The following is a 24,688-nucleotide window of genomic DNA, read 5'->3' on the forward strand; positions in this document are numbered from 1 at the left end:
TGCACGGTTCGTCTTCACGGCCGCAGACGCACGCGCTTGGACCGCACTTTCGTCGTTCATCTCGGTGACGGCGGTGGCACAATCGGGGTACGTCGCGGAGCATTTACAGGGCGTTGCAGGCCCGGAAGCATCGGAAAAGGCGGTTAAAAGTTCGGTATCATCACCACTGGAACTCAAGGCTGCAACAGCCTGCGAATTGCCCGGCAATGCGTCGACAGTCTAAGCTTGCGCGCGGACGCAACTCTGCTAGGACTAATCCATCGGATGTTCGGCGGCTTGCGCTTGCGGCTGCCGAAGCGGCGCTTGGTCGCGTATTTCGTCGTCCACGCCCGCCAAGTCATGCTCGAAACCACAAAATGAAATAGAAAACTCAAATCCGATTAAAGCGATGAAGCGGCGGCGTACCTCGAATATCCAACACGTAAACAAAGGGGCAGCAGCCAGCGCGCGAAGAAACGGGAGAAGCAGACGCCGCAGCAGCTCGCTTCCAGACCCGGCCAATGGGGCGGCTCATAGAACGCACGTGACGGAGCAAGCCAATCGGCGGCAGCGACAAGCATCTCCGCGACCTTCAGACTTTTTGCTTTTTTATGCTTGCCCTTCTCTCTATCAGGAAATGAGAGAGAGGAGTCAAAAGGCGAAGAGGCGCGCTTTTCAACGGTACCAGCATGGCCGCGCCGCGTACTGCCGTTCCGGAGCTAGGGACGCTCGAAAACCGCGACTTTTCCACCGATTTTCACGAAATTTTCGCTGTAGTGCCTTACGTATATATTTATTTATGGTACTTAGCAGTCGTTTTCAGCGGAAATACTTGGAAAATTTATAGAAACGGGGTCAAAGATTCGAAATCTGCAACTTTCTAAAAAGTGATTTTTGGGTCGTTTTTCCGGAGTTGATCCCCGCGTCCCCCCTTAAAGGGAATCCAACGAAAGCCATAATGCTTTAATTTTGAAGATAGGGTTTTATAGTTAACCGAATCGAAAGCCTTCGAAAAGTCAACGAATACACCTAGCGTTTTGTTCTCAAAATTATTTAAAATTATTTCGTTTTGCGTCAGCAAGGCAAGCTCTGTAGACATTCCCTGCCGGGAACCAAACTTCATATCTGTTAGGATGCTATGTTTATCACAAAATGACTTAATTCTCGTGCAAATGATCTCTTCGAGACCCTTTGAAATTACAGGAAGTAATGATATTGGCCTATAATTTGTTAAGTCGTTTTTGTTTCCGGACTTAAATATAACAATAACTTTCGCATGTTGCATCTTCTCAGGGAAGACGCCGTTTAATCAGGAAATGTTAACAATGCAAGCACATGTAACAAAAGATCAAGCACAAATTTCATGGGTGTAATCTGCATGTAAAGGATGTTGCCAAACGGCATGGACGCTGGGAGGTCATTTCCCTTCCTAGAATTGGGGGAGGTCGCCGTTTTCGGGCTTAGACGAGAGTAAAGCCAGCCGGGCGCTTTGGTAATGAGTCGGGAGACGCTCTTTGACGGCAGATAGCCCGCGCCGACGCGTCGGGACATTTTAACCTGTCACGCGTGCGGGCAAAGCGTCGTTAGGGCGTCAGTGGTCATGCCAAGGGGGTACAAAGCGGCAGCTTAAAACCCGAGGGATCGGTGACCCGACGCGCAGTCTCTTGAAAGGTAGGCTGGCGCCACCGAGACAAATCCATCGGTGCACTTAGCTTTACGGGCCCGCCGGACGAGACGAACAATGCACAAGACGGCATTGTTAATCGGCGGGCGCACGTCGGCAGGGGTGTCCTTTGCGGCACGCAGTGCGCGATGGGATTAGTGAAAGCGCGAGGACGGGGCGACGCAGATGGCCGTTTCCCCGTAAGTGTTTTTCAAGGTGTCGGGAGACTTTTCCATGTATGTCGCGGAGGCGAAACTGTTGGGATGTTATTTGTTTATTTGTTGTTTGGTGGTTACTGTCTCTCCCTCTATCTCTCTGAATGTTCCGAGGAACGCAGGGAGAGGGTGAGAGAGAGAGTGCCCAATGAGTGACAGCCCAGTTGACCCAATCAGGTCACTGGGGTGTCGTGATTTGCCATGAGGGGATTCGGGAGGGGCAACCGAAGGTTTAAAACCGGGCTCCCGACCTCTCACGAGGGTTCTGGGCGCAAGAAAGGTGCTCTGCACTTTCGGCTCTGCCGAGTTAAGGCGCCGGTCCCAGTGTAACCCAAGGGTCTTGACGTACGAACGGTGCTATGTACTATCGGCTATGTCGAGTTGATACGTCGGACCCACTGTAAATAGCTGTCAATGTATATAATGTGTACATAAAGTCTATTCTCCAAGTTCAACGTCTATGGCGTCCCATCTCTGATGGAAGAGGAGAAACGGCGACAGCTGAAGCAAAGTTTTCTCTACCAAGTAAGCTGGTTACGCCAGCTTGGAGGCACTCTGTGCCACGAAAGTAAGAAGAGAAGGTAAAGAAAATTCACTCTGCAATTCATCTATATCGCATGATGTGCTGTTTTTTTAAAGACATAAAGGTCGAGTATACTTCTTCTGGTGTAGGAGGTTAAAATAAAGCTGTGTAAGCATTGGGAGTACCCAGAAAGGAAGTCGCGTTTACATTATGCGTGCTTGGGGTTAAAGACGTGAAGTGTTTGTTAAATGTGTCAGCTAATTCTTCACCACTAATTGCTTTGTTATCAATTGTCAGCTCTAATTCCTGCTTATTATGAGGTTCCAGCAGTAGAAGTTTATTTACTTCACACTGAACGGCATCGCTCCTAGTTCCCGCTCTATTGAAAACGTTTTCAAAATGTGTGTTCTTGGCATTTCTCGATAATTTATTTAAAGAGTGTCTGTATTTTTTTAAGTTTGAGTTGTTTTGTTATCACATCGTGCTGCACTGGTTTTGCTGGCTCGCGAAACTTGCATTTGGAACAAGCAGCGAGAATGCCACGTCCATGTGATGTTGTGGGATGCGCAAACGGTCCGCGGAACTTGGCCAAGGGCAGTTGCAGCGGCATATCCAACGTTACTTATCACTGTGTGGCAACGAGTGAACCTCTCCGTTCGAAGTGGTTAAGTGCTGTACCTCTGCCACAGCGCGTTGGCAAAGAGCCAAAAAATCGCATAGTGTGCTTGCTGCACTTTCATCCAGAGGATTACGAGTTCAACGTTGACTTACTGAAGTCATGTGGAGTGCCTTTCAAAGCAATGCTTTCTAGTAGCACTGTTCCGTCGGTCTTGCCTGCATTCTCCGGAGCGCAAGAACAACTGTCTTCGACCTACAGTGAGTGCACCTATTCGTTTTCACGAAAGAAAAGCTACAAATGTGCGAATACGTACAGCCGTGACATACAGTTGCCGTCGTAGTAGTACGCAACAACGCTGGCAGCGCGAGCCCTCAGCAGCAGGCCCCGTTCACCAGTGCTTAAATCGCTGAAGTCGAGCCCAGGATCGCGAGCAAATATGTCGTTGTCAGGGTCGTCCAATGCAACGAGCGTCACAGTGGGCGTCATAAAATAAAGAACCAGCTTACCGTCGTGCGCTTTCCCTTCCTTTAGCCACCATAGTTGCGCTTCCACGCTGCTGTCGGCTCTGTCTTGGCTCTGTTTCTGGCTGCGCGTTTGCATTTTGCGCAGAAAAGCTGTAGCGCTTTCTGCAGACGCTGTTTTATTCATCGACGGTGCAACGTCACTATGAGACCATGACCTCACCCCTCCTCCATCGGAGGGCGGGCAATTTGAACTGCACTAGACGTACGCGGACAGTTCAGAATGCATTTTCTCTTAAAATAAGTCTCTTTTCATGCAACAAGCATTTTGAGGTTTCTGGGATGGTATGGGATGGCAGTCCACGTTGACTTAATATTAACCTTTAGTGTCCCTTTAACCCTTTGAGGGTCGAATTATTTTGAAGAAAACTTTCCCAGGTGGTCAAATTACTTTATTGCGGATCTTGAACGTACAAGATGTATAAAGTCGGGAATAAATAATAAAAAAAATTTAGGAACAGTATTTTGTTGTCGGCATCACTCAGAACTGCAAAATGTTAAATAGTATTTCAGAGTGTGGTACTCCTTGAAACACGAGGCTCCGCACAGCCGCAGTGAGCGAGAATACCTCATGAGCGGTGGTGATAAACGAGCTAAGAGCAGTGCCAATCAAGATAGAAATCAACTTCCGCCGCCCCTGCGATAGCGTGCCGACAAAGATAAAAATCACGGTTCGGGCGCCGCCGTAGCGGCGGAACCAAAACCGCGAAAGCGCGTTGCCGCTGAAAGTGAGAATACCTCATGAGTGGCGATTATAAACTAGCTAAGAGCAGGGCCAATCAAGATAGAAATCAACTTTCACCGCATCTGCAAGAGAGTACCGACAAAGAGAAAAATGACGTTTCGCGTGCCTCCGTTGCGATCACGCGGTGAAACCGCAACCGCAAAAGGGGTGTTGCCACACTCTGCGCGATGCGCTGAAGCTAGAAGTCAGTTCTGTTTATCTCCCCAAGAAGGTAGCACAAATTTCAAATGCTTCTTGTAAGTCCTAAGAGGTGGCAGCACCTTCCAGTGAGCGTGTATCGTCATTATGGCGCGAAATTTCAAACGGAGGATCGAAACCGTACCCGTACGGCGAAGACCTTGCGGGACAGAAAACTGCCGCCGTACATGTACGGCTAAAACCGTCAAAGGGTTAAGCAAATTTTCAAGAAGTCTAGTAGAGGCACAACACAATATAGTAATGTGACTATGCGGGATAAGGAGTGAGTGCATTTGATAAACACACAATGAGAGTCCACTTGTAGCATTACAGGAGCGCAGAGGTCTAACACACAATACAGAAAATAATGACTAGGTACATACGACTATACGTCTGATCGGTGTCCTGTTCACCCACCGCAGTGGCTGCAGTGCAAAGAATGGAAGTACTCTGGTCAGAGCTCCTCCTATTTCGAATATCACCTCTCCCTTCCCTCTTCACCACTCTTGTTTTCATTGCAGCAGCAGGCAAAGCAGACACAAGGAAGAAGAAAATAGACTGCATGGGTGCCAAGCTAACAGATGACTTTGACCTCAGCAAGCTCCTTGCATCAGAACGCATGTAGGCTTGCAGCTGTGAGTCAATCGGCATCTTAGCCTTCTAGTAAACCTAAATTTAGTTACCTTCTCAAGTTAAAACTGAATTCTGGAAAAATAATTCAGCATGCTTTTGGCATTCTTTTTTGTTTAAACCAATGGCACTGAGCCCAATTTACAAGAATTAGGTGTGCTGTTTACCATTAAGAGCAGGGGTGTGCGAATACCGAATATGTAGTAGATTTCTAATTGAATATCAAATCGAATGAAGAAAACAAAGCTGAACATCAAATCAAATATTGAATATCAGTAAATTTAAGACAAACTCTTGTGTTCCAAACTTTGTGCAAGAAACAGGGTGCTGCACATGCTAAGGAGGCTAATCACATTACTTCACAAGAACCTTGCTAGCTATCAGTAACTTGGGTACCTATGAATTCCCACTCTCCCACTCTTACCCCCTCAGGAACCACGCTCACAGACATCAGGCGACAGCGCTCATTCTCTTTGAAGTCTCTCCCTTTACAACCAGCAGCCACTGACAACAACTGCACGTGATATCACTGTACTAACCCTTTAAAGCTAACAGGCCGAAGATGACTAGGCAGCCTTTACAAAGATAGGTCCTCCTATCGAAACGTTGGCCAGCCTTTCTGAGGCACCTTATCCCTGTTTACAACTTTCATACCACAGTGTGCTATTCCATCTGTCAGCCCCTTTCTTGATTATGAATCGAGATGTATCGAATGCTCTACCCTCATTAGAGGGAACAGTAAAATAGTGTGCCAGTACTGATAACAACTCAGTTTGTGTACGGAAGTCTGAAAAATATTTTTTCTTAATCGATGGAATGTCTCTGAACAGAATTAAGTGCTTTTTTTTTACTGTGAAGCTGAAGAAGTAGCAAAGTTGTCCTAAATACCAACAAAGTTTTCAGTTTAATAGTGGGCCATACTGAGCTTAATGGCAGTCTTCTACTGCTTAAAGGGAAGCTGAAAGGTTTTCCAGAAAAATTGAGTGAACATGTGTACATAATGGTTTTCAACCCTACGAATTCGAATATCGTATCGAAATTGAGCGAAAGAAAGCGCAAATATATTTTATTTCGACGAAAAGTGCAGCAGCGGACACGCCCAGCTCGCGCGTCTCGTTTCCGCCTGTGATTGGTTGGGCGACCCGTGACGTCAACTTTAGCGACCGACCGCTGCCGCTCCACATGAAGCGCGGTGCCAGGTAGTTTGGTGCCGTAATGGAAAATTAAGAGGTAATAGAAAATTTAGAGAGACTGCGTTTTTCTGAAGAGTTCGGCGTTGCTCCCTACATGTACGAGCCGATTGCAAAGAGCCGGCCTCTCGAAGAAGCAAACGATGCTGGTGCGAGCAGTGCTTTCGACGAGAACGAAAGCGAAGTCTTGGGATCTCCTCGTGTTGGAAATGCTCTTTGGTGAGTATGTTTTTTGCAAAGCGATCTAGTGATCTCGCCGATCTTTCGCCGATCTAGTGAGCTCGTTTCCGGTGAAACAACTGCAGTGTTGTGTTCCTGCATGCCTCCTCGTGGAACGTAAGCGGGGATGCGATCGTCGGCATTTGTGCGCTGTCCAAAGCTGTCGGCAACCTACAAAGACGGTTCAAACGCGTGAAAAGCTTCCCGGTTCATGCAGTACGTGTAGTGACCTTCATCTGTGCGCCATCCGCACACTACTCGTAACCGAAGTCGTAAAGGCGGCGAATTCCGTCGGCTACGTGAGACGGTCGGTTTCTCGCTGTGCGCGAGAGACGGGGGGAGCGTAGCGTCCTGGCGTGCGCCGGCTTTCCAGCACATGCAAACTCTACATTTGCACTGCGTTATGGTAGCTGCGTGCAGGCTGTTTTGCAACACACGTGCAAATAGAAAATTCGCCGCGCTTTGCGACGAAACCTGCGTCGAGGGCGGGAAATAAACATGCACCTTCCGTTCAGCGTGCTAACATGAAGGAGCTCGCAGTAAATCAAAATCTAGGTTTGGGCGAGTTCGTGTATTCATAAGGCCTTCCAACACCAGTTATCATCAGTTAGTCCGCACTCGTGCCGTCTTTGTTTTCGTTGCTCCGATCTTTTCGTGCTGCGTTTAGAAAGCCTGCTAGTGGAAATTCTGGTGATAATCGTCGTCACGGAAGTGGTTGGAGCACAGCAGTGTTGTTCTTGAGGGCTTGAAATTCTTTCGCTTTACAGCAGCCTCCCGCTTCCTTAAAAGCTTCTTGTCTTGTGGGAAGCAATGGAAGACAACATCGTCGCGGCCGCTGGTGTTCGTGCAACCGTAGGCTGCACAGAAAGACGGCATGATCGGCCCACCACATCAGTTGATGCTGCGCACGTTGACCACCACTCTACATACACACAGACGCACCAACAAAGAAATGCAGGGTCGATCGAAGCAGATTACGACGGCACGCACGCAGAAACAAGCACGGTCAGGCACGGTCGCGCAGGCGGCGAAGGAGCAAAACACTAAAGTTGACGTCACAACAGCGCGGTTTCCGGTCTCCGCTCGCATCGTCAGCGTCAGCAGCAGCGCGCGGCATTCGACGGGGGGCGGAGCTACAGCGCAATTTCAACCGACGATTACGTCGCTCCTATTTGAAAAAAAAAACCCCAAATTTGACCTACATGGTTTATAAGGTTCCCGCATCCGTATATGAGCGTCTTATTGAATTCGACAGACTCTTCAGCTTCCCTTTAAAAAGCATTGCTTTCCACCTTCCTTCCAGAAAACAGGAGGGTTTTCGATCTTTATGGCAGGTGGTTTCTGTGGATTATCCTTAGCTCGTTATAAGACCAATCTGCATGAATGACAAAAGCGGTGAATGCGCATCAAATCACTTGGCGCCACTCCGCATGGTGATCGGTCCCGCACGTGTCAACCACGGTGGGCACCGACGGCAAAGAGTTCTCCAATAGGGAGGCGCACGGAAAGTTTGCGTGATGTCCTCCAACCTCCTTCTTTACATGTCCGCCTCTATCTGCCGTCTGTGTAAATGCATCTGCAGCTGGAGGTCAGTGCACTGTCACATCATATTTTTGAGCCCACCATGTAAACATCAAAAGCTAGTCTTGTGATGACTCATTCGAAGCTACGAGAAGATACCATTATGTGCCTACGAATGGCGTTCAGAATAAAGGGCCACCGTGCACTATTTCACTAAGATGTCGGCTGTGAACATGCAACAGACATCCCGTGCACTCGCTTTCGTTAGCAAGCTGGTTTCTTGGCTTTGTGAGGGCCGTGAGACCACTGTGAATAGATCTGTGTTGATTTCGTAAGCGTAACTTTAGCCGCAAACACTCGACGATGCAGCTCTGATTAGGACTAAGGGTTTAGACAGTGTGGCCAATGGTGTGGCCGTGATGAAAATTTGATGGGCTGCAAACCGTCGCAGAAAGCTCGTCACTAATATGTCCTATAGGTTGCTAATTAGTGATTGGTCCCAAAATCACCCATACAGGTTAGATTGGCAGCCGTTTAAGAGGCACATGTGCCAAGTTCATCTATGTGCTTGCATGTGGACAGAAAGCTCCCAATTTCGCGAACCTGCATGCGTGAACACTGAACTCGTGTAGTCGATGCACTCAGCGTGCCTTCCGGTAGCTAATCAGACCGATCTTCACACATGCTCTCATGCTTTTCATACGTGCTGCTGTTGCAGTTCCCTTCATCTGCATCACGTTAATCACTTCGATCTGTATCGTCTGAATGAACCCTGTATAGAAGATTGCCCGCCATTGGAACAATGTACTGGTAAAGACATCAACCGACCATGGCCGGGTCATTCACCGAAGGCACCTGCATGCGAAAAATAGAATGTTCAAGAAATTGAATATTAGATATCTGATTTGCAATTCGAACTATTCGAACCCTCACTATTCAATTTGAAATCGAATAATCGAGCATTCACAGACTCCTAGTAAAAAGAGTCATTACTGAAATATTAAGTCAAGCTAAAGCGACAGATTAGTGCTTGGGAATCTGTAAGGCGTCAATATTATCGCGGACAGGGCCTTAGTAATAGAGAAACTGAGGTAAATGCAGGACATGATTAGGGACTCCCCGGGACATTCAAGCACTTGCCCGATGACGAAAGCACTCACTCAACCACTCTCTGCAAAAAACATCCTTGAATTGTATTAGAAGACGAAATAATGTGCTATTTGTCCAGTTCTATTTCATTTTTAGAAAAAAGAACTCATTGAAATTACCCTTGCCAACGACGCGCGCAGTTCAAAGGCTTCGTTCTTGTTTGATTCCGTGCCGCCCACACTTTCGTACTGTTGCGCTGGTTTTTCTGGCTCGCAAAACTCTCACAAATTGGAAGTAGCAGAGAATTCAACTTCCATGTGATGTCGTGGGATGCCCAAACGGTTTATGCCACTTGACCAAAAAGCAGCTGCAGCGGTGAATCCACTGCTCGGTCTTAGCTCGGTACTGTCGTCTGTCAGGTACCGTTTTACTCACTGAGAGCAGCGAAGTGCAGTAATGGCGCATGCAACATGACCACTCCCCCAGTTGGGTAGTGGGAGATTTGAATCTCGAAAAAGGTATTTGGACTCTTCAGATGCAATTTTCTCGTAAACTAACTTTTTCCTTGGCACGAAACAAGCATTACGAGGTTTCTGGAATGGTACTTAAACAGTCCCTGTCGACTTAGTATTTGCCTTTAGTGTACCTTTAAGGAGTTCAACCTGCCTGCTTACTGTCATGGTGCGCATGTGTCCCCATGGTGACTTTCAGTTCTCTGCTACACAGGTTCATGCTGTAAATCCACAAAGGAACAAAGCAGCAGACGTACAAAAGCAGGCGGGGACACCAGTGGGTTCCCATCAACCAGGAGGTGGCGCAGGGAGTTCATGAGGCGCAGCAGGGGAGGCAGACGTGCCAGCTGGTTTTCAGACACGTCCAGATGCCAAAGGCGCAGCCGGCACAGCTCGGCTGGAAGTTCCGATAGCCGGTTACGGCGCACACGTAGCGACCGCAGAGCCTGTAGCTCCCCGATGCCTGGTGGGAGCTGTGACAGCTCATTGCAGCTGACATCCTGCATAAAGTGCAAGCTACAAAAGGCAGCCTCGCCACTTGATGGATAATACAGGTTTACAAACAGGTGCCCTACTCCAAGGAAAAATAATAAAAGCCTGTCTATTGCTTCACCATAGTTGAAATGCCATCAATGACTGTGTAAATCAGACAAGGCTGGGCAGACGTGCATTTGCAATTGCATTAGGCTAGGTCGTGGGAACTAATACTATTAGGTGAACATACAGTTTAGGGTACGTTACGTTAGGTATACAAATGCATCATAAATATGTTGAATAATATGGAGACGGTCAATGGTATTGACCGATTGGTCGGTGCTGCATTGTAATTCCTGTAGCATTTAACAATGAGTACTACAGGACTTGAGCAAAACGGCTTGAGCAAACAGCAACACACATTCTGCAGCTAAATGGCAACACTGAATGGTCATTTAATTAATTGAAAATCTAAGTTAAAAAACAGATGCCCTGCCACAAGAAGAATCCTTAATTACAGTTTTCAGCATTCTTCAAGAACTTCCACAACTGTGCAGGTTAGGTAAGGCAGGAGTGCGTGGGTCTAGAACTGGGTTAGGCAAAGTAATGTTGGGTAATATTAGGTTAATGTATGGATTAGAATATGCTAGCTTAGCATCATATTAGGATAATTTAGATAACACTAATGCATCATATGCTTGTGAAGATGGTCACTTGAGTTGACCAATGCTAAAATGCCATAAGACAACTTTCATGCAAATGTTTTACTCATTGCAAACCTACACATTCTAACAATAAGATATCAGATGCCGAAATTTACATGTGCTACACATGTTGCTGCAGTGTTGGAATTAAAAAGCTGATTTCTTTCTACTGGAGCTACAAATATGTGACCAGTACAAACCAATGTCCTACGAAATACAGCAAATAATGCAAATAATAATAACGCTTCGCATTATGTAGATGTTACTAATAGCTGAGTCGGTCAAATTTTTTTTAGTTACTTCAGATTATACATCTCCCTGCTAGTACATTTATTTCTTGTTTTTTTGCACAACGCATTAACGAGGTTGTATAGTACATCGCCTGGTAACACGACTGCCACCGCACCTACGCTTGTATTTTTATTTAGTCATACTCAATATGAATCCAAACATGATTTGGAAGTTGAAATGAACAATGATGAGCACTCGCCAGCTACCCACATCAAGTTCGAGTTGGGGTGGATTCCGCTCAGTGGATGTTAGCCGTATCGTAGCAGTCAAGTTCATGCATTTGCCACTGTTAGACCTGCATGAACGTATGCCAATAGAATAATAAAAACTGCTTTTATGACTAAGTTTTGACCATGTTGGCCAGAACCCTTTAAAGGGGCAATACTGCATGCAGAGTATTTATGCAACACAAGAGTAGCACATTTGTTTATACAGCGGAATCTCGATGATACGATCACGGCTAATACGAATTTTCGGATGATATGAATTTTTCTGTGGTCCCAGTCAAGGCCGATTACTTTGCAACGTGCTAGAGAACGGTTGTTACGAATCAATTTTCGACCTGTGCCGGTTGATACGAAAATTACCAAAAACACTTTGGAAAAGGTTGCTTGGCGAAAGCCAGACGCTGCTGCCGTCTGCGCTCCGCTTCCCTGGCTTTGCTGTTCGGTGACACAGCCAGTCGCTGCTGCCATCTGCACTACAATTCATTCGCTTTGGTGTTCGGTGATATCGCCTGTCGCTGCTGCCGCTTTCATTCTGCTTCTCTGCTTTTGGTACCCGGCAATCTAATCAGTCGCTGTTGGCTTTCCTGTTTTGCCTCCCTTGCTTTCGCATCTGGTGACATGTTCAGATGTCGCATGCGCATTCGCTCCTTGTTCTTTTGTCGTTTGGTGTTGGGGGAATCCGTATCTGCTGCCGTTTCCCCAAAACGCTTGGCGCGGAATCACTGGGCCGCTTCGGAGCCATGCGTCTGACTCACTCGACTGCAACGAGACGTTTGGCGAAGGAGCGGCGGTGCTGCCAGTGCAGCTGCCACCGCCGATGCACGCACGCTCGTTCTACCGCTGCCGTGTGACGTTACGGTTGCTATGCGCAGCTGCGCCCCCCCCACCGGTGCGCCGAATGCTAAGGAGGGGAGGAGGTTGCGCTACTGCGCGAAGGAGAGGCCACAGTTGGCACGATTCGAGCGCACGGACGGACATGACCATGAGTATCAGCCATTAAAGACTTTCACCTCAATAAACGCCGTCCCACCGACGGCCGCAAAAGAAAACAGCGCGCAGTCATGCAATTTCTCCCTTTCTCTTTTGGTGCGGAGGTGCGGGCGTTGCGCTGGACAGTGCGGCGGCCACAACTGGGCGCGAAGAGTTTGAAGTTTAGTTTGAAGCTTACGTTGCTTTTGTGCTTTTCCTCCTTTTCCGTGTGCCATCAGACGGAGTAGATGCTGTGCTTCGGGACGCGTTGTGTTAGACGTGGGCGACAGCGAAGGGGCACCACCGGGGGCTGAATTGCTGCACGCGCTTGAAGTTCTCAGGCGTGCTATGGCCGCGGATGAAATCAGCGACGACATGTGCACGCGTTTTTATGGATTTGAACAAAAGTCTGCTAAGTGACCTGACAAAGGAAAAGAAGCAGAAGGACATTAGAGACTTTTTCTTCAAGAAATAAATGCTTTTTACGTACATGTGCCTGAGTGAGTTCACCTCTGACTCTTTAATTTAGCTAGTTCTAATTGTTTCGATGATACGAATTTTGGCTAATACGAATATTTTTCGTGACCCCGTGAGATTCCTATCATCGAGATTCCACTGTATTGGCACGTGTAAGGACACCACTTGCTGTTCGCTTCAAGTACAGTAGAAACCGTGCACCACTGACACAGAATAATGACAAAATGCTCACAACATACATGAACACTTCCAATGTGCATATCAGAAGCGTTTTATCACACTGAGACGGAGAGGCCTGAGTGCCACAGGCAGTTCGAGAATGGTGACAGCATGGCACGACCCCATAGTCACTGTTGTTGGGAAGGCGCTTACTGCCGCTTTTGACAGCTGGTCTTCACTTTTCACGTTATTCATCAGCCATATAGTTTTTGTGCTTGACAGCATAGTGTTAGAGTAAACTCTGCACACATATGCACTCATTTGGGCAGTGCATATAGCTACCAGTAGAAAATTCCGATGCCTGCCTTACTCGTGTGGCACCGGGCAGTGTTGTTTACACTGCAGTATTGAAAGGGCTATCACTTGTTGGCTGTTTGGCATAACAGGCAAAATGTGTTTCATGGTAACTGAAAAATTTGTCAGCATAACAATACACACAGATCTACCAGTCCACGTGGTTGCACTTCATTTATGGACGCGCCAGCAAGTGCAATCACCAGCCTTCAATCAAGAATGGTGATGTACCGTGATGTTGGCACTGCACCATGTCACCGCTCCCACTTTTTGTGCGTGCATTGTACTATGCTAAAAGTGACTTACTCCAAGTTCGTACGACCAGGATTGAACTAAAAAAGCAGTTCCCTTCATTGTACTTGCTTATTCTATGTTTCAGGTCCGTCGGTACTGGACAAACTTGTAGGCTGCGTTAGACCTAATGAAGCTGCACTGAACGAGATCGACACTGCTTCGAACTCAATGTGGACGGGTGGTAAGGGCTGGAAATTGTGCATTTCAACTTGGGAAGTATGTTTCGACTCAATCTGAGCATCAATGGTGTCAAGCCAAGCGAAAATATTTCTCTTGCGATCTGCAATCACTGCTTCAAAACAACCCCCCAAAATTTTGGAAAACGATCTCTCCTGTTAATGATTCCAACATTTCACAAATACTTGATAGTTCTGGCTTGCCGATTGTACGAGTCTTTAACAATTACTTCATGGCCGTATTTACAAAGGAAGACCATTGAAGGATACCAACACCCATCGAGCTCAATTATTCATACAAACTAACGCTGGTGTTGCTGAGCTGATCAACAACCTCAAGATATCAACTTCTTTCGGCATGGACGGCATAAACTCAAAAATCTTAAAATATACAGTAGTACCCTCTAGCACAGTACTTTCTTGCTTGTTTCCCTTATCCATTTCTTTAAGTCTGGCGATAAAAACACTGTTAACAATTACAGTCGCCGACCGATTTTCCGGACTCCAAAAATTCGGACATGCCCGATTATTCGGTCAGCTTCGCAGCACCACCATTCCCCTCATAGACCATAATGTATAACAACTGTTGAAAGTTCGGACACGTTGCAACCCCTCGTCTGATTTTTCGGACACTCCTTGAGCCAACTCGATCGAGAGCATCATGCACCGACTATGACCGGCGCATAGTTCGACTTGCTGAACGCCATTTTTGTTTTGAACAGAGCCTCCTTGCTGCCTCACGAAGTGGCGCTACTGGAAATCCCCGCTCATCATCATCATCATTTCTGCCTGGTTCGATAAAGTGGCTCTACAGCAGTTCCGGTTTAAGCTTAGTAAGCCATGTCAAGACAATCCAGCAGCTGATTTGTTTCTTCGCGCACGACGCTGCGAGCAGGCTACGTTTTTCGTTTGTGCGACTGGTGTCAGCACAGTAGTGTTTGCTTTGTGTGCCGTGTCGAGGTTTCGTTGATCCAACGGGGCGTACGGAAACATCACGACAAGTGTCTAATAGTGCCGACAGTGCCCGCGCAGACTTCGCTGGGGAATGCCGGCAAGCGGGTGCCGGGAGGCCTAAGATTTGTCGCCTTTTGATGTGCTCCCTACTGACGCGGAAAATGTTCTGCCGAGACCTGCGCAGTGGTTGCATTGCGATTCCGGACACCGTCTCATTTGACAGTTTCACAGGTGCTAACACTGCTGTACTGACATGCGCAGAACTCGACGACGGCGAGATCATTCGTCAGGTTTCTGCTGCACCGCCAGACGATGACTCCGAGTCGGAAGATGACGCACCATGTGCTACGCTGCTGTCGCATGCGGAGCGTGCACAAACAGTGACTGTGCTTTCAGCCACCTATAGTGACCGTACGACCCTCTCCGAGATTCAGGCTTATCTGATATCTGATTGCGCATAAACGGAACAGCGTGCAACGGCGCATTCACGATTTCTTCAAGCCTACTGCCGTGCCCGAATAAGCGCGTGAAAATAAAGGATTTCATTTTTTTTTCTTAATCTGCTTTTTCGGACACCTGTTTATTCGGACATTTCCGCAGTCCCCGTGAGGTCCGAATATACGGTCGGCGACTGTACTGCCCAATATCACTAATGAGCGTTCCCGGTAAGTAACTAGAACACATAATCTCTTCAAACGTACCAAATCCTTTGGAAACTAACAAGTTCTTTTTTAAACATCAGCATGGTTTTAGAAAAGGACTATCGTGTGAAATGCAACTATTCGATTTGACTACGGATATTTTCCTAAACATGGATATGGGCCCACAGACAAATTCCATCTTATAGACTTCACTAAGGCTTTCAATCGCGTTGCTCATTGCCGTCTCATAGCTAAACTTTCATGCTTAAATATCGATTCTCTAACAGTACCTTGGATAAGAAATTTCTTGTCATTTCGTAAGCAATTCACCGCCGTCAATAACTTTATTTCCAGTGTCAGCGATGTAACATCTGGTGTACCACAAGGAAGCGTACTCGGACCATTATTTTTTCTGATCTATATTAATGACCTGCCATCCGAAATAACGTGATCCATTCGCTTGTTCGCAGACGATTGTGTAATCTATCGTCAAATCTGCTAACCTTCTGAGCACGTCGCTCTCCAACGTATTACTAACTGGTGCTCTTCTTGGCAAATCACCCTAAAAACTGATAAATGCAAACTAATAACATTCACCTGCAAAAAAACATTTTCCACTTTCGATTACTCACTGGATAAGAATCTCGTCACACGCACCAACTCACACAAGTACCTCGGCATTCTTTTTACACCTAATCTGGCATGGTCTGCGCACATCGAAAAAAATAACTGCTAAAGCCTCAAGTACGCTCGGTTATCTTAAACGTAACCTGTGTGATGCTCCTGCCCTCACCAGACAAATCGCCTATCAGACATTCGTGAGGCCACAACTGGAATTCGCATCCCCTATCTGGTCACCTCATCAAGCTTGCCTAATCGGGACTCTCGAGTCAGTCCAAAACCGTGCTGCCTGCTTCATTGTCAGAGATTATCACCGCGACTCTAGCGTGACTAACATTAAGTCATCTTTATCCCTCTCATCTTTTGAATCACGAACAATAGCATTGCTTTGTCTGTTCCACAAAATAGTCCATAGCACGCGACCGTCCATCCTGCCGCTCACTCGTCCATCTCGGCGTCTGCATAATCATCTGAGTTTCCAGCGCATCTTTGGCTGAACCAATGCTTTCAATTCTTCCACGTTACCACGTGCCATTCAGCATTGGAATGACCAACCAAACGACATAGTTGACATTCCTGACCCTGTATCCTTCAAAGCACGCTTATGCATATTATTTCCACAATTCATGACAACTAAACCATACTGCGGACGTAAGTAAATACGTTTAGCAAAGTTGTATAGTTTTTTTTTTCTTTTTTTGAATGTTTGTTTTGTATTGCATTAACGTTGTCAGGGACTTCTTCTTTCATCTTCAGCAGCTACCATTTGTATAATTTCTTGGTACACCTTTTTTTGCTACGTCACACAGTCATATTGTTTCATTTATCGCGTTATTAATATTGTTTGTGGGGATGCGCGACTGTCGCGCGTCCCCTGATGTTTTTTCTGCATAGCGCGTCTCCTGTAATACCACCTCGCCGCGTGCCCTGCGTGACGTCCGCGGCGGTCGATGTGGTTGAAGCGCAGTGCGAGAGATGGCGCGAGTGTTGCGCTGCTCACGCCACCGACAGGCGGGGCTACTTGGGCGCCGGAAGACAAGGCGCTCTCTCTCTTGGGTTCAAGACAGCAAGCGGCACGGACGTGCCGTGCCGCGCGTACAGCGACCCATGCTTCTGCGAGACCGTCTCGCGTGGCCACCTTCGAACGCACCACTGTTGGCGTGGCCCACATCTGGCTGCCCAACGTGGACCTCTTGGGGCATTGGACGATAGTTTTAACAGTTTTGCTTCGTTCGAGACCTTTGTTTGAACCGAAGCGTAGGCCTAGCGTGAATTTTGATTGCTAGCGTCGGCGGCGTGCTTTCTTGAGCGACGCAATGGTGGCTGTAGTGTGTTTGAACATGTCAATGTGCTAAGCTTTTTCGCAAGCGCTTTTTTTATGACATTTGTCGGTACAAGAGTCACGTGGTCTGCATCCTGGGAGAGCGAGGCTCAGCGCCCGCAGAGCATTGCCAAGCCTGAAGCGAGTTAGTACGGAAGCCTCGTGGGTGGTCCGAATTTCTTATGTAAATAGCTTTTTCTATCTCTTTGACTCAGATGAAGTCGCGGCTCAGGGAGCCGGGTGGCCGCGGGCCACGGGTGCCGCGGGCCACAGGTGCCGCTACGGGCTGACTGGTATTGCGGCCTGGTACCGGGCGCCCTGACACCGTCTGGGATGGTGGGCGCCGTCAACTCGGATGCTGTGTGCACTGAGCGGAGTAGGACCACCTCACAGAGCTGACGTCTCCTCGCGGCTGCCTGTTTTGCACTCATTTTGGGTGTTGTTTTTTGGATGCCGGTTGTTGTCAGGGTAGCGACGCTTTAGGCCTAAGGCTTTACGAAGCTGCCTGTCGCACGTGGAGGGACACAACCAGGTGGACCGTGGCGTTGAGGTGTTGCAAGTTGCTTCCCTCATTCTAGTTAGCCTCGCGCGAGTTGAAATTACTCGTTCGACTCAAGGAAGCGAGCTTCGTTCACGTGAACTTTGCATTTGAGTAGCTGCCCGATTTTTTGCTAGCCGAGTTGAACATCGTACCACGTGGGCGATGCGCATGCATAATTCCTCTCCCTTGCACTACTTTAGTGTTTGCCGAGTGTGTTGAGTGTACGCAGCGTGATTGGAGTCACCCCTGGCTTGCTGTCACCTGCACATAGTCTGCGCTGCTGCTCCGGACTACGATCGAGCCACCCCGGGCGATGGTGATGCTGTGGCCAGTTCGGCGCAGTGACTTCGGCGGCCTCTTGCATCCAGCTCACAACCCTCGGCGGCGGACAAAGGAGCCGGCGGTCACCGACAGCTACGGCGGCTCTTACCAGCAGGGCGCGTCGGCACAAACGACGCTTGCTCATACCGACTACTGCGTCGTCGTCTCCGGAGTCCTGGCCTGGGATCGTGCCATCGAGGCTGCTGCTGTGACCGGCGGACGCCAGCGGTGCACCCAGGGACAATGCCGGCTCGCATGCTATGGACAGCGTGTGGACATTTCTTCGGCGCGGCCACTGTTACATGTACTACCTTGTCGCGAAGCACGCGTTGATGTGAGACCGAGTGACATGTTTCGCCAAAATATGTAGTGATTTAAGGTTGGGGGGATGTGGGGATGCGCGACTCTCGTGCGTCCCCTGATGTTTTTCCCGCATAGCGCGTCTCCTGTAATCCCGTTTCGCCGCGTGGCCTGCGTGACGTCCGCGACATTCGATGTGGTTGAAGTGCAGTGCGAGAGATGGCGCGAGTGTTGCCGCCGACAGGCGGGGCTACTTGGGCGCCGGAAGACAAGGCGCTCTCTCTCTTTGGGTTCAGGAAGCAAGCGGGACGGACGTGCCGTGCCGCGCGCCAACCGATGCTTCGGCGAGACCGTCTCGCTAGGCCGCCTTCGAACGCGCCACGATTCGCATGACTATACACGCGAACGACCAGGCGTTGGGATCCAGCATGGGGCGAACATATTCGCTCGCTTCCGGTCGTGGTAAGTCGGACTTCTAGATTTGTCGCGCGCCCATCGGCATGTTTTGTGGATGGCAACTCGGCTAGCAGGCATTGATCTAAGAAAGGTGCAATAAATGCCCTTGTGATTGTTTGCACTACTGTGTTGTCGTTCCTTTGTCCCAAGAGCACAGGAGGAGAATCCCACATGTTAGATATTTGTTCTTTCACGTTTACTGGCTAACAATGTATAATTTCTTAGTATTCCTTTCTTTTTTCTAATTCCTTGTATCCTCCCCTCCCGATATACTCCTTCGGAAGCTTGTGAGGTAATTGAATAAACAAACAAATCAATAAGCGCATACACATGCGCATCTGCATGCGACACTTGCGTTGTCGATGCGATGTTCTCATTAGGCAGCCGACTGCACGGCGATCGGCACGAACGGGTCTAGACGATATTCTAATAGACATCAAGAGAAAAAAATGGCGCTGGGAAGGTCATGTAATGCGCACATCAGATTACCGTTGGACTATTAGGACCATTAGGGTGACAGAATTGGTACCTAGAGAAGGGAAGTGCAGTAGAGGATGGAAGAAGACTAGGTGGTGCGACGAAATTAGGATATTTGCTGATGCTAGTTGGAATCAGTTGGCACAGGACAGGGGGTAATTGGAGATCACAAGGAGAGGCCTTCGTCCTGCAGTGAACATAAATAGGTTGCTAATGATGATGATCAGCACGAAAGCCTGTCTCACTATGACGACTCACTGCTGTCGGTTGCATCTTTGTCATACAGTAAAACCCCGTTAAACTTTACCTGCTTAAACAGTAGTTGCGTTTTAAAAGTAGTAAAGTCAAATCTCCGACTCAGCGGTCATTGAACATAATGTGTTTTGTACCCGCATAAACCGTACCAGCTTATTGCGTACGCATCGGTTAAAACGTAGCGTTTCCACTTTTCGTCATGCAAACACGGCGGTGCGTCATCTCCATCGGGCGGCCCGGCAGAAAAACAAGCCTCAGAGATCAGAATAACGGCCTCCAGGCACCCTGTGCGTTTGCGCGTGAAGCCACATCAACATCAGCATCATTTCGACGTTGTGCCAGAGAGCGCTATGGCTGCAAGCGAACACTCGCGTCATGGCGATGCTCAGATAAAAAAGACGCCGGGTGCTCGGCATAGATGAAAAATTATACATCGTTCGTGCTATTGAACGTGACACGAAGAAGTCGGCACTGGCGCGCGATAGGGATCTGCTATTTACTGCGGTGTGTGGCATTTGGAATGCGAAAAAGTTGCTCGGCAGCGCTGCTGCGACCGCGAAGACATGTCAACTACGAGGTTCGACTTTTCGCCATCATTGTAGCTGTTGTTGCCGAAGTATCGACTAGCGACAGTGATGAGGACGACACGGAAAGCGACAGCACAGGCGATTCAGGCTCGACAGTGGCAGATGCTGCGTGTTACGTCAGCCTCATGAATGCAATCGTCGCGACGAGAAGAGGGGCGCGATAACGTAACTCTATTGGAAATGAAAAGTATTCCGAACTCCGGCACCCGGCAACGAAAAAGGCACCCCGCCACTTTTGCAGCCCTACTGCACGCGTGCACGGAGAATACGTAATGCCGACGAGGAATCTGCCATGCGAGTGTTTTCCGAGAAGAGGGGGTTGGTTGAAAAGCTGGCACGCAGCTTCAGTAAGTTTGAGGCCGCTGTTGTTGTGCTAGGCCGCCGCGGCATCAAACGAAAATAACACTTTTGTCGCGCGATGTGAATAAATGCTGCATGTTTTTTGCCCTTTCATCGCACTCTCTCTGAGTTCTGTTTTCGACAGGTAAGTGGGCGATCTCATGCTATTTCGGTTAAACAGTACTACCCTTTAGTACGTGCTTTTTTCGAGCTCCGGCCAACTACGGCTTAATGAGGTTTCACTGTACTAGTGTGACACTATAGGTCTCCCAGTGACAGTCTGCCAACTAGTCGGCCGAATGTTGTCGTCGGCACCAGGGGCGTGATCGGAGATATTTTGTTTGATACGCATTCTGTTCAGTTGCTGCAACGTCACAAAGTTGCAGTATGCAAAATTTGTGACAGCGGGGCGGAGAGAGCAGCCAATCAGGAAGCAGTGACCTCCCCGGAAGTTTACTTCCGTCGTTTGTCGTCTGCTTGCAGACAGTATACTACAAAACGAAATGTTTCTAGTCTTCCAAATTAATGAAATTTTTATCTAAAAAATGTATTTTTTCTTCTCAAGCCCAAACACGTTTTCAAATAGTAGTACGTGTGACTACTACAATTTATAACTTTTAGTTTCTTTGCATCGTCCCTAGGTGGTGTCGCGCACAGCGAGAAAAAAAAAACACGACGGGAAAGTGGCCACTTTTCAAGCGGCAGCGACAACATTCCAGTGGCTCGCTGGCACCGATGATGGGGTCGATTTCTCTGTACAACCAACGAATTATTTGTTTCAAGAAACAAAAAAGACGTCAGAATTCACTTTCTGCCATTTCTTTAAATGCCACCCGCTCTCCTCCTTCCTCTAGAAACGCCAGCGAAACAACCTAAGTTTTCAACGGAAGAGTCATTTTCTCGAATTAAACTATGGATTCAATTCAAATGTGCCATGCCGCAGCCGCCTGTTGGATCCAATCCAATCCACCAGACGCGGCATGCGAAGCCATATGATCGCTCCAAACTTCCCAGCTCCCGTCGGGTTCGGCACTTAACAGGCGAAATGCTCGGTGGGAGAATGATTGACAGGAGGGCGACGTCATTTTGACGTCACGGAGGCAGGGGAACGTGATTCAAGTTTCGAGCAGCAGCCGCAACTGGCGCTCGCAGCCAACCCTGGTGGAGAGGAGGAAATAGGAGAGGGTCCAGAACCAACTTCTCAGCTCATGCGTCAGACATCTTCTGAAGGAAGCATTGAGTTGTTCTTTCCAACGCGACCAAGATGCCCGCGACAGCATATGTCGTTCAGCAGCAACGTAGGAAGAAAAAAGCCCTATTTTTATGGTTCTTTCTGTCAAAATATAGCTCGCGGCGGTTACATAAATTGATATTGTGGCTGAAATATTGATCCATGATGCGGGAAACTTGGTCAGAACATGCAACAGTGTTTGTATATTATGAAAATGCCACTTTCAAGAAACCCATTTTTTCATCTCTTTAGTCTCTAAGACACCCTCTGTTATTAAAATAATGTTCATGACGTTTTCCATCAATATTCATGAAACTTTCAATGCTTGTTAAGATTTCTGTGCCAATTTTAATTATGTAATTATTTTTCAAATAGTCCATTTAGTTCTGAAGATAAATGAAATTCATTTTCAGCATTTGCAGAAACAATAGAAAAAAATGCGCTACAATAGTTTACATTGGCACATGCCTAGGTACTAGAAAACATAAGGAACACAATGGTAGGAATACTTTTTTGATACATCAAATATTAGTAATTTTATAGCAATTCAATCTTCACTGTTCCGATTGTGGGTACCCTACTGTCTGATCTAAAGCAGAATTGAAAAAATTTAAAGCGCAACTTCCAAAATCTGTTCCTACCAGTGTGTACTTTGTAGACTCAGCTACAAGCAACAAAAAAAATTATGGCTCTACCTGCCTTGAAGGCAGAGATATCGCTGTGGCAAATCAGCAAGAAGTCAAAAGTCGGTGTTTTGCGAAAACGAGAAAAAAGGAATACATTCACTTTTAATAAAAAGTGCAGAAATAATTTTGCAACATTTTGCAGTGAAAGCGGCATGAAAACTTGGTGAATTAAAGGAATATCAGCTGTAGATATCAAAAATTTCATTTAAAAAAAAATCGATTTTTTAGCGATATTTTGCGCTGCAAGGAGCCGTGTCCCCCCTTAACTTGTTTTCAAGCTTTTTTGTCAGTCTCCGAGTTTCTGCCCCATATGTCAGTACCAGTAGAAGGTATCGATTGTATACCTTTCTTTTTAATAATAACGGTAAGCTTCCAGTCAGGAACTGACAATGTCTGCCAAATATACTCCAACCCATTCTTATTGTTCTGTAAATTTCCTTCTCATGATCAGGGTCCCCTGCGAGTAATTTACCTAGGTAAACATACTCCTTCACAGGCTCTAGAGGCTGACTGGTCATCCTGAACTCTTGTTCCCTTGCCCAGCTATTAATTGTTATCTTTGTCTTCTGCATAGTAATCTTCAACCCCACTCTTACACTCTCTGTTAAGGTCCTCGATCATTTGTTGTTGTTGAAACTTAATAGCTTGAATACTTCTTCCAAGCACACAGTGAATAGCATTGGAGGGATTGCGTCTCCTTGTTTGACCCCTTTCTTTATAGGCATCTTCCTTCTTCTCCTTTGGAGAATTAAGGTAGCTGTGGAATCTCTGTAGGTGCTTTCCAAGGTATTTACGTAAGCGTTCTGTACTCCTTGATTACATAATGCCTCTATGAATGCTGGTATTGCTACGGAATCAAATGCCTTTTCGTAATCTATGAAAGTCATATAGAAAGGCTGATTGCATTCTGCGAATTTCTCGATTATGTGATTGATGACATGGATGTGATCCACTGTAGGGTATCCCTTCCTGAGACCTGCCTGTTCCCTTGGTTGACTAAATTCAATTGTTGCCCTTATTCTATTGGAGTCATTTGGGAGGGAGTGGCCGAATACTGCACCAAGGAGGCCAATTCCTGTTCTGCTGAGGGAGTGTCCTGTTGAAGCTTAGTGGGCCTTTCTAATTTGGTTGTACCTGGATTAGTATAGTCCCACCTGCTCTCGGCGTTTTTGCCGGTGTTAGGTGCCACTCCAAGCCTGGAGGTGTAATGTACTGGGGAAGGTGAATTAGAGTTTCCCACTTTTAGGGGGGAAAATTATAATAATAATAAAAAAAACTGTGAGGATTCGAACTTCTGACTGTGGCAACCGAGCATCCAAGCTAGCTCAGTCAAGATCGAAACATTCCTGTGAAGCTTTCCATCTTTTTCATTTTTTTCAAACACACAGTCATTTCAGCATAGACACAAGATATTGCCTCATAAAGGGAGCAATAAACAGTAAACATGCCGATCCTACCAGCTCCTTTGTCATGCTGCCCTAGCAACAACAGAGGGGAGAGCACAAGCGGCCTAAGCTGGGTTAGTTGGTCTATGTTCATTATGGCAAAAGAGCGTAGATGATGGGATGGGTGAAACATACAACACAGTGTGCTGACAACAGTGTCAATGCGCGGCCTAGTTGTAGAGCACCTTCCCCGACTGCGGCAGGTTGTGGGTTAGATTCCCACTGCCGCCGGTTACCCACTGGTTAAAACGGGTGTACGCTGGCCTGGCATTTGGCTACCTTCAGAGTCAATATGCTTGGCAAGGAGCCTGCACTCTAAATTCTTGTCAAAACCCTTGTGAGCACAAAAAAAAAAGTTTGGGCTGCTCCTATAGCAGCAATTTCCCACGTGGCACCCCAATTGCACTTATTGAGGTGGGGATGCCTTCGGGTTAGGGACAATGAAACAACCCTTTCCAAGTATTGAGGTCCCATAAAGCACCAGGTCAGGAGTGTGCTTGCACCTATTCTACCGGTAGTTGCCCAGCGACAGCACTTCAATCCCACACCCTTGGTGGATGCCCTTCAACGAGGCCATCTGTGGTTGGACAAGAGACACCCAAAGACCACACGCATGAAATCTCTAATAGATCCCCTTTCAAGATGTGAACTCCAACAAGAAGCCGAGCACCAGGCCAGAGGACATCTCTACCACAGAGGCACAAGGATTTGAACTCAGTACCTCCCACATACGAGGTGGATGCTCTACCACTAGACAATGCTGTGGCTGAGACAGACACATTGTG

The 24,688-nt window shown here is 47.5% G+C and overlaps 1 protein-coding gene across 3 annotated transcripts in view; it reads right to left on the reverse strand.

Annotated features, from left to right (window-relative positions):
* Lrch (Leucine-rich-repeats and calponin homology domain protein) overlaps positions 1 to 24,688 on the reverse strand; it is a 205,513-nt gene that overhangs the window by 164,553 nt on the left and 16,272 nt on the right. For all 3 annotated transcript variants that reach the window (XM_065439258.1, XM_065439257.1, XM_065439256.1), the window contains exon 4: positions 9,861 to 10,103. In XM_065439258.1, the coding sequence (XP_065295330.1) occupies positions 9,861 to 10,103 (243 nt within the window). The remainder of the gene's footprint in view (positions 1 to 9,860; positions 10,104 to 24,688) is intronic.

This window comes from Dermacentor albipictus, chromosome 1 (genome assembly GCF_038994185.2).
Source record: "Dermacentor albipictus isolate Rhodes 1998 colony chromosome 1, USDA_Dalb.pri_finalv2, whole genome shotgun sequence".
Lineage (NCBI taxonomy): Eukaryota > Metazoa > Arthropoda > Arachnida > Ixodida > Ixodidae > Dermacentor > Dermacentor albipictus.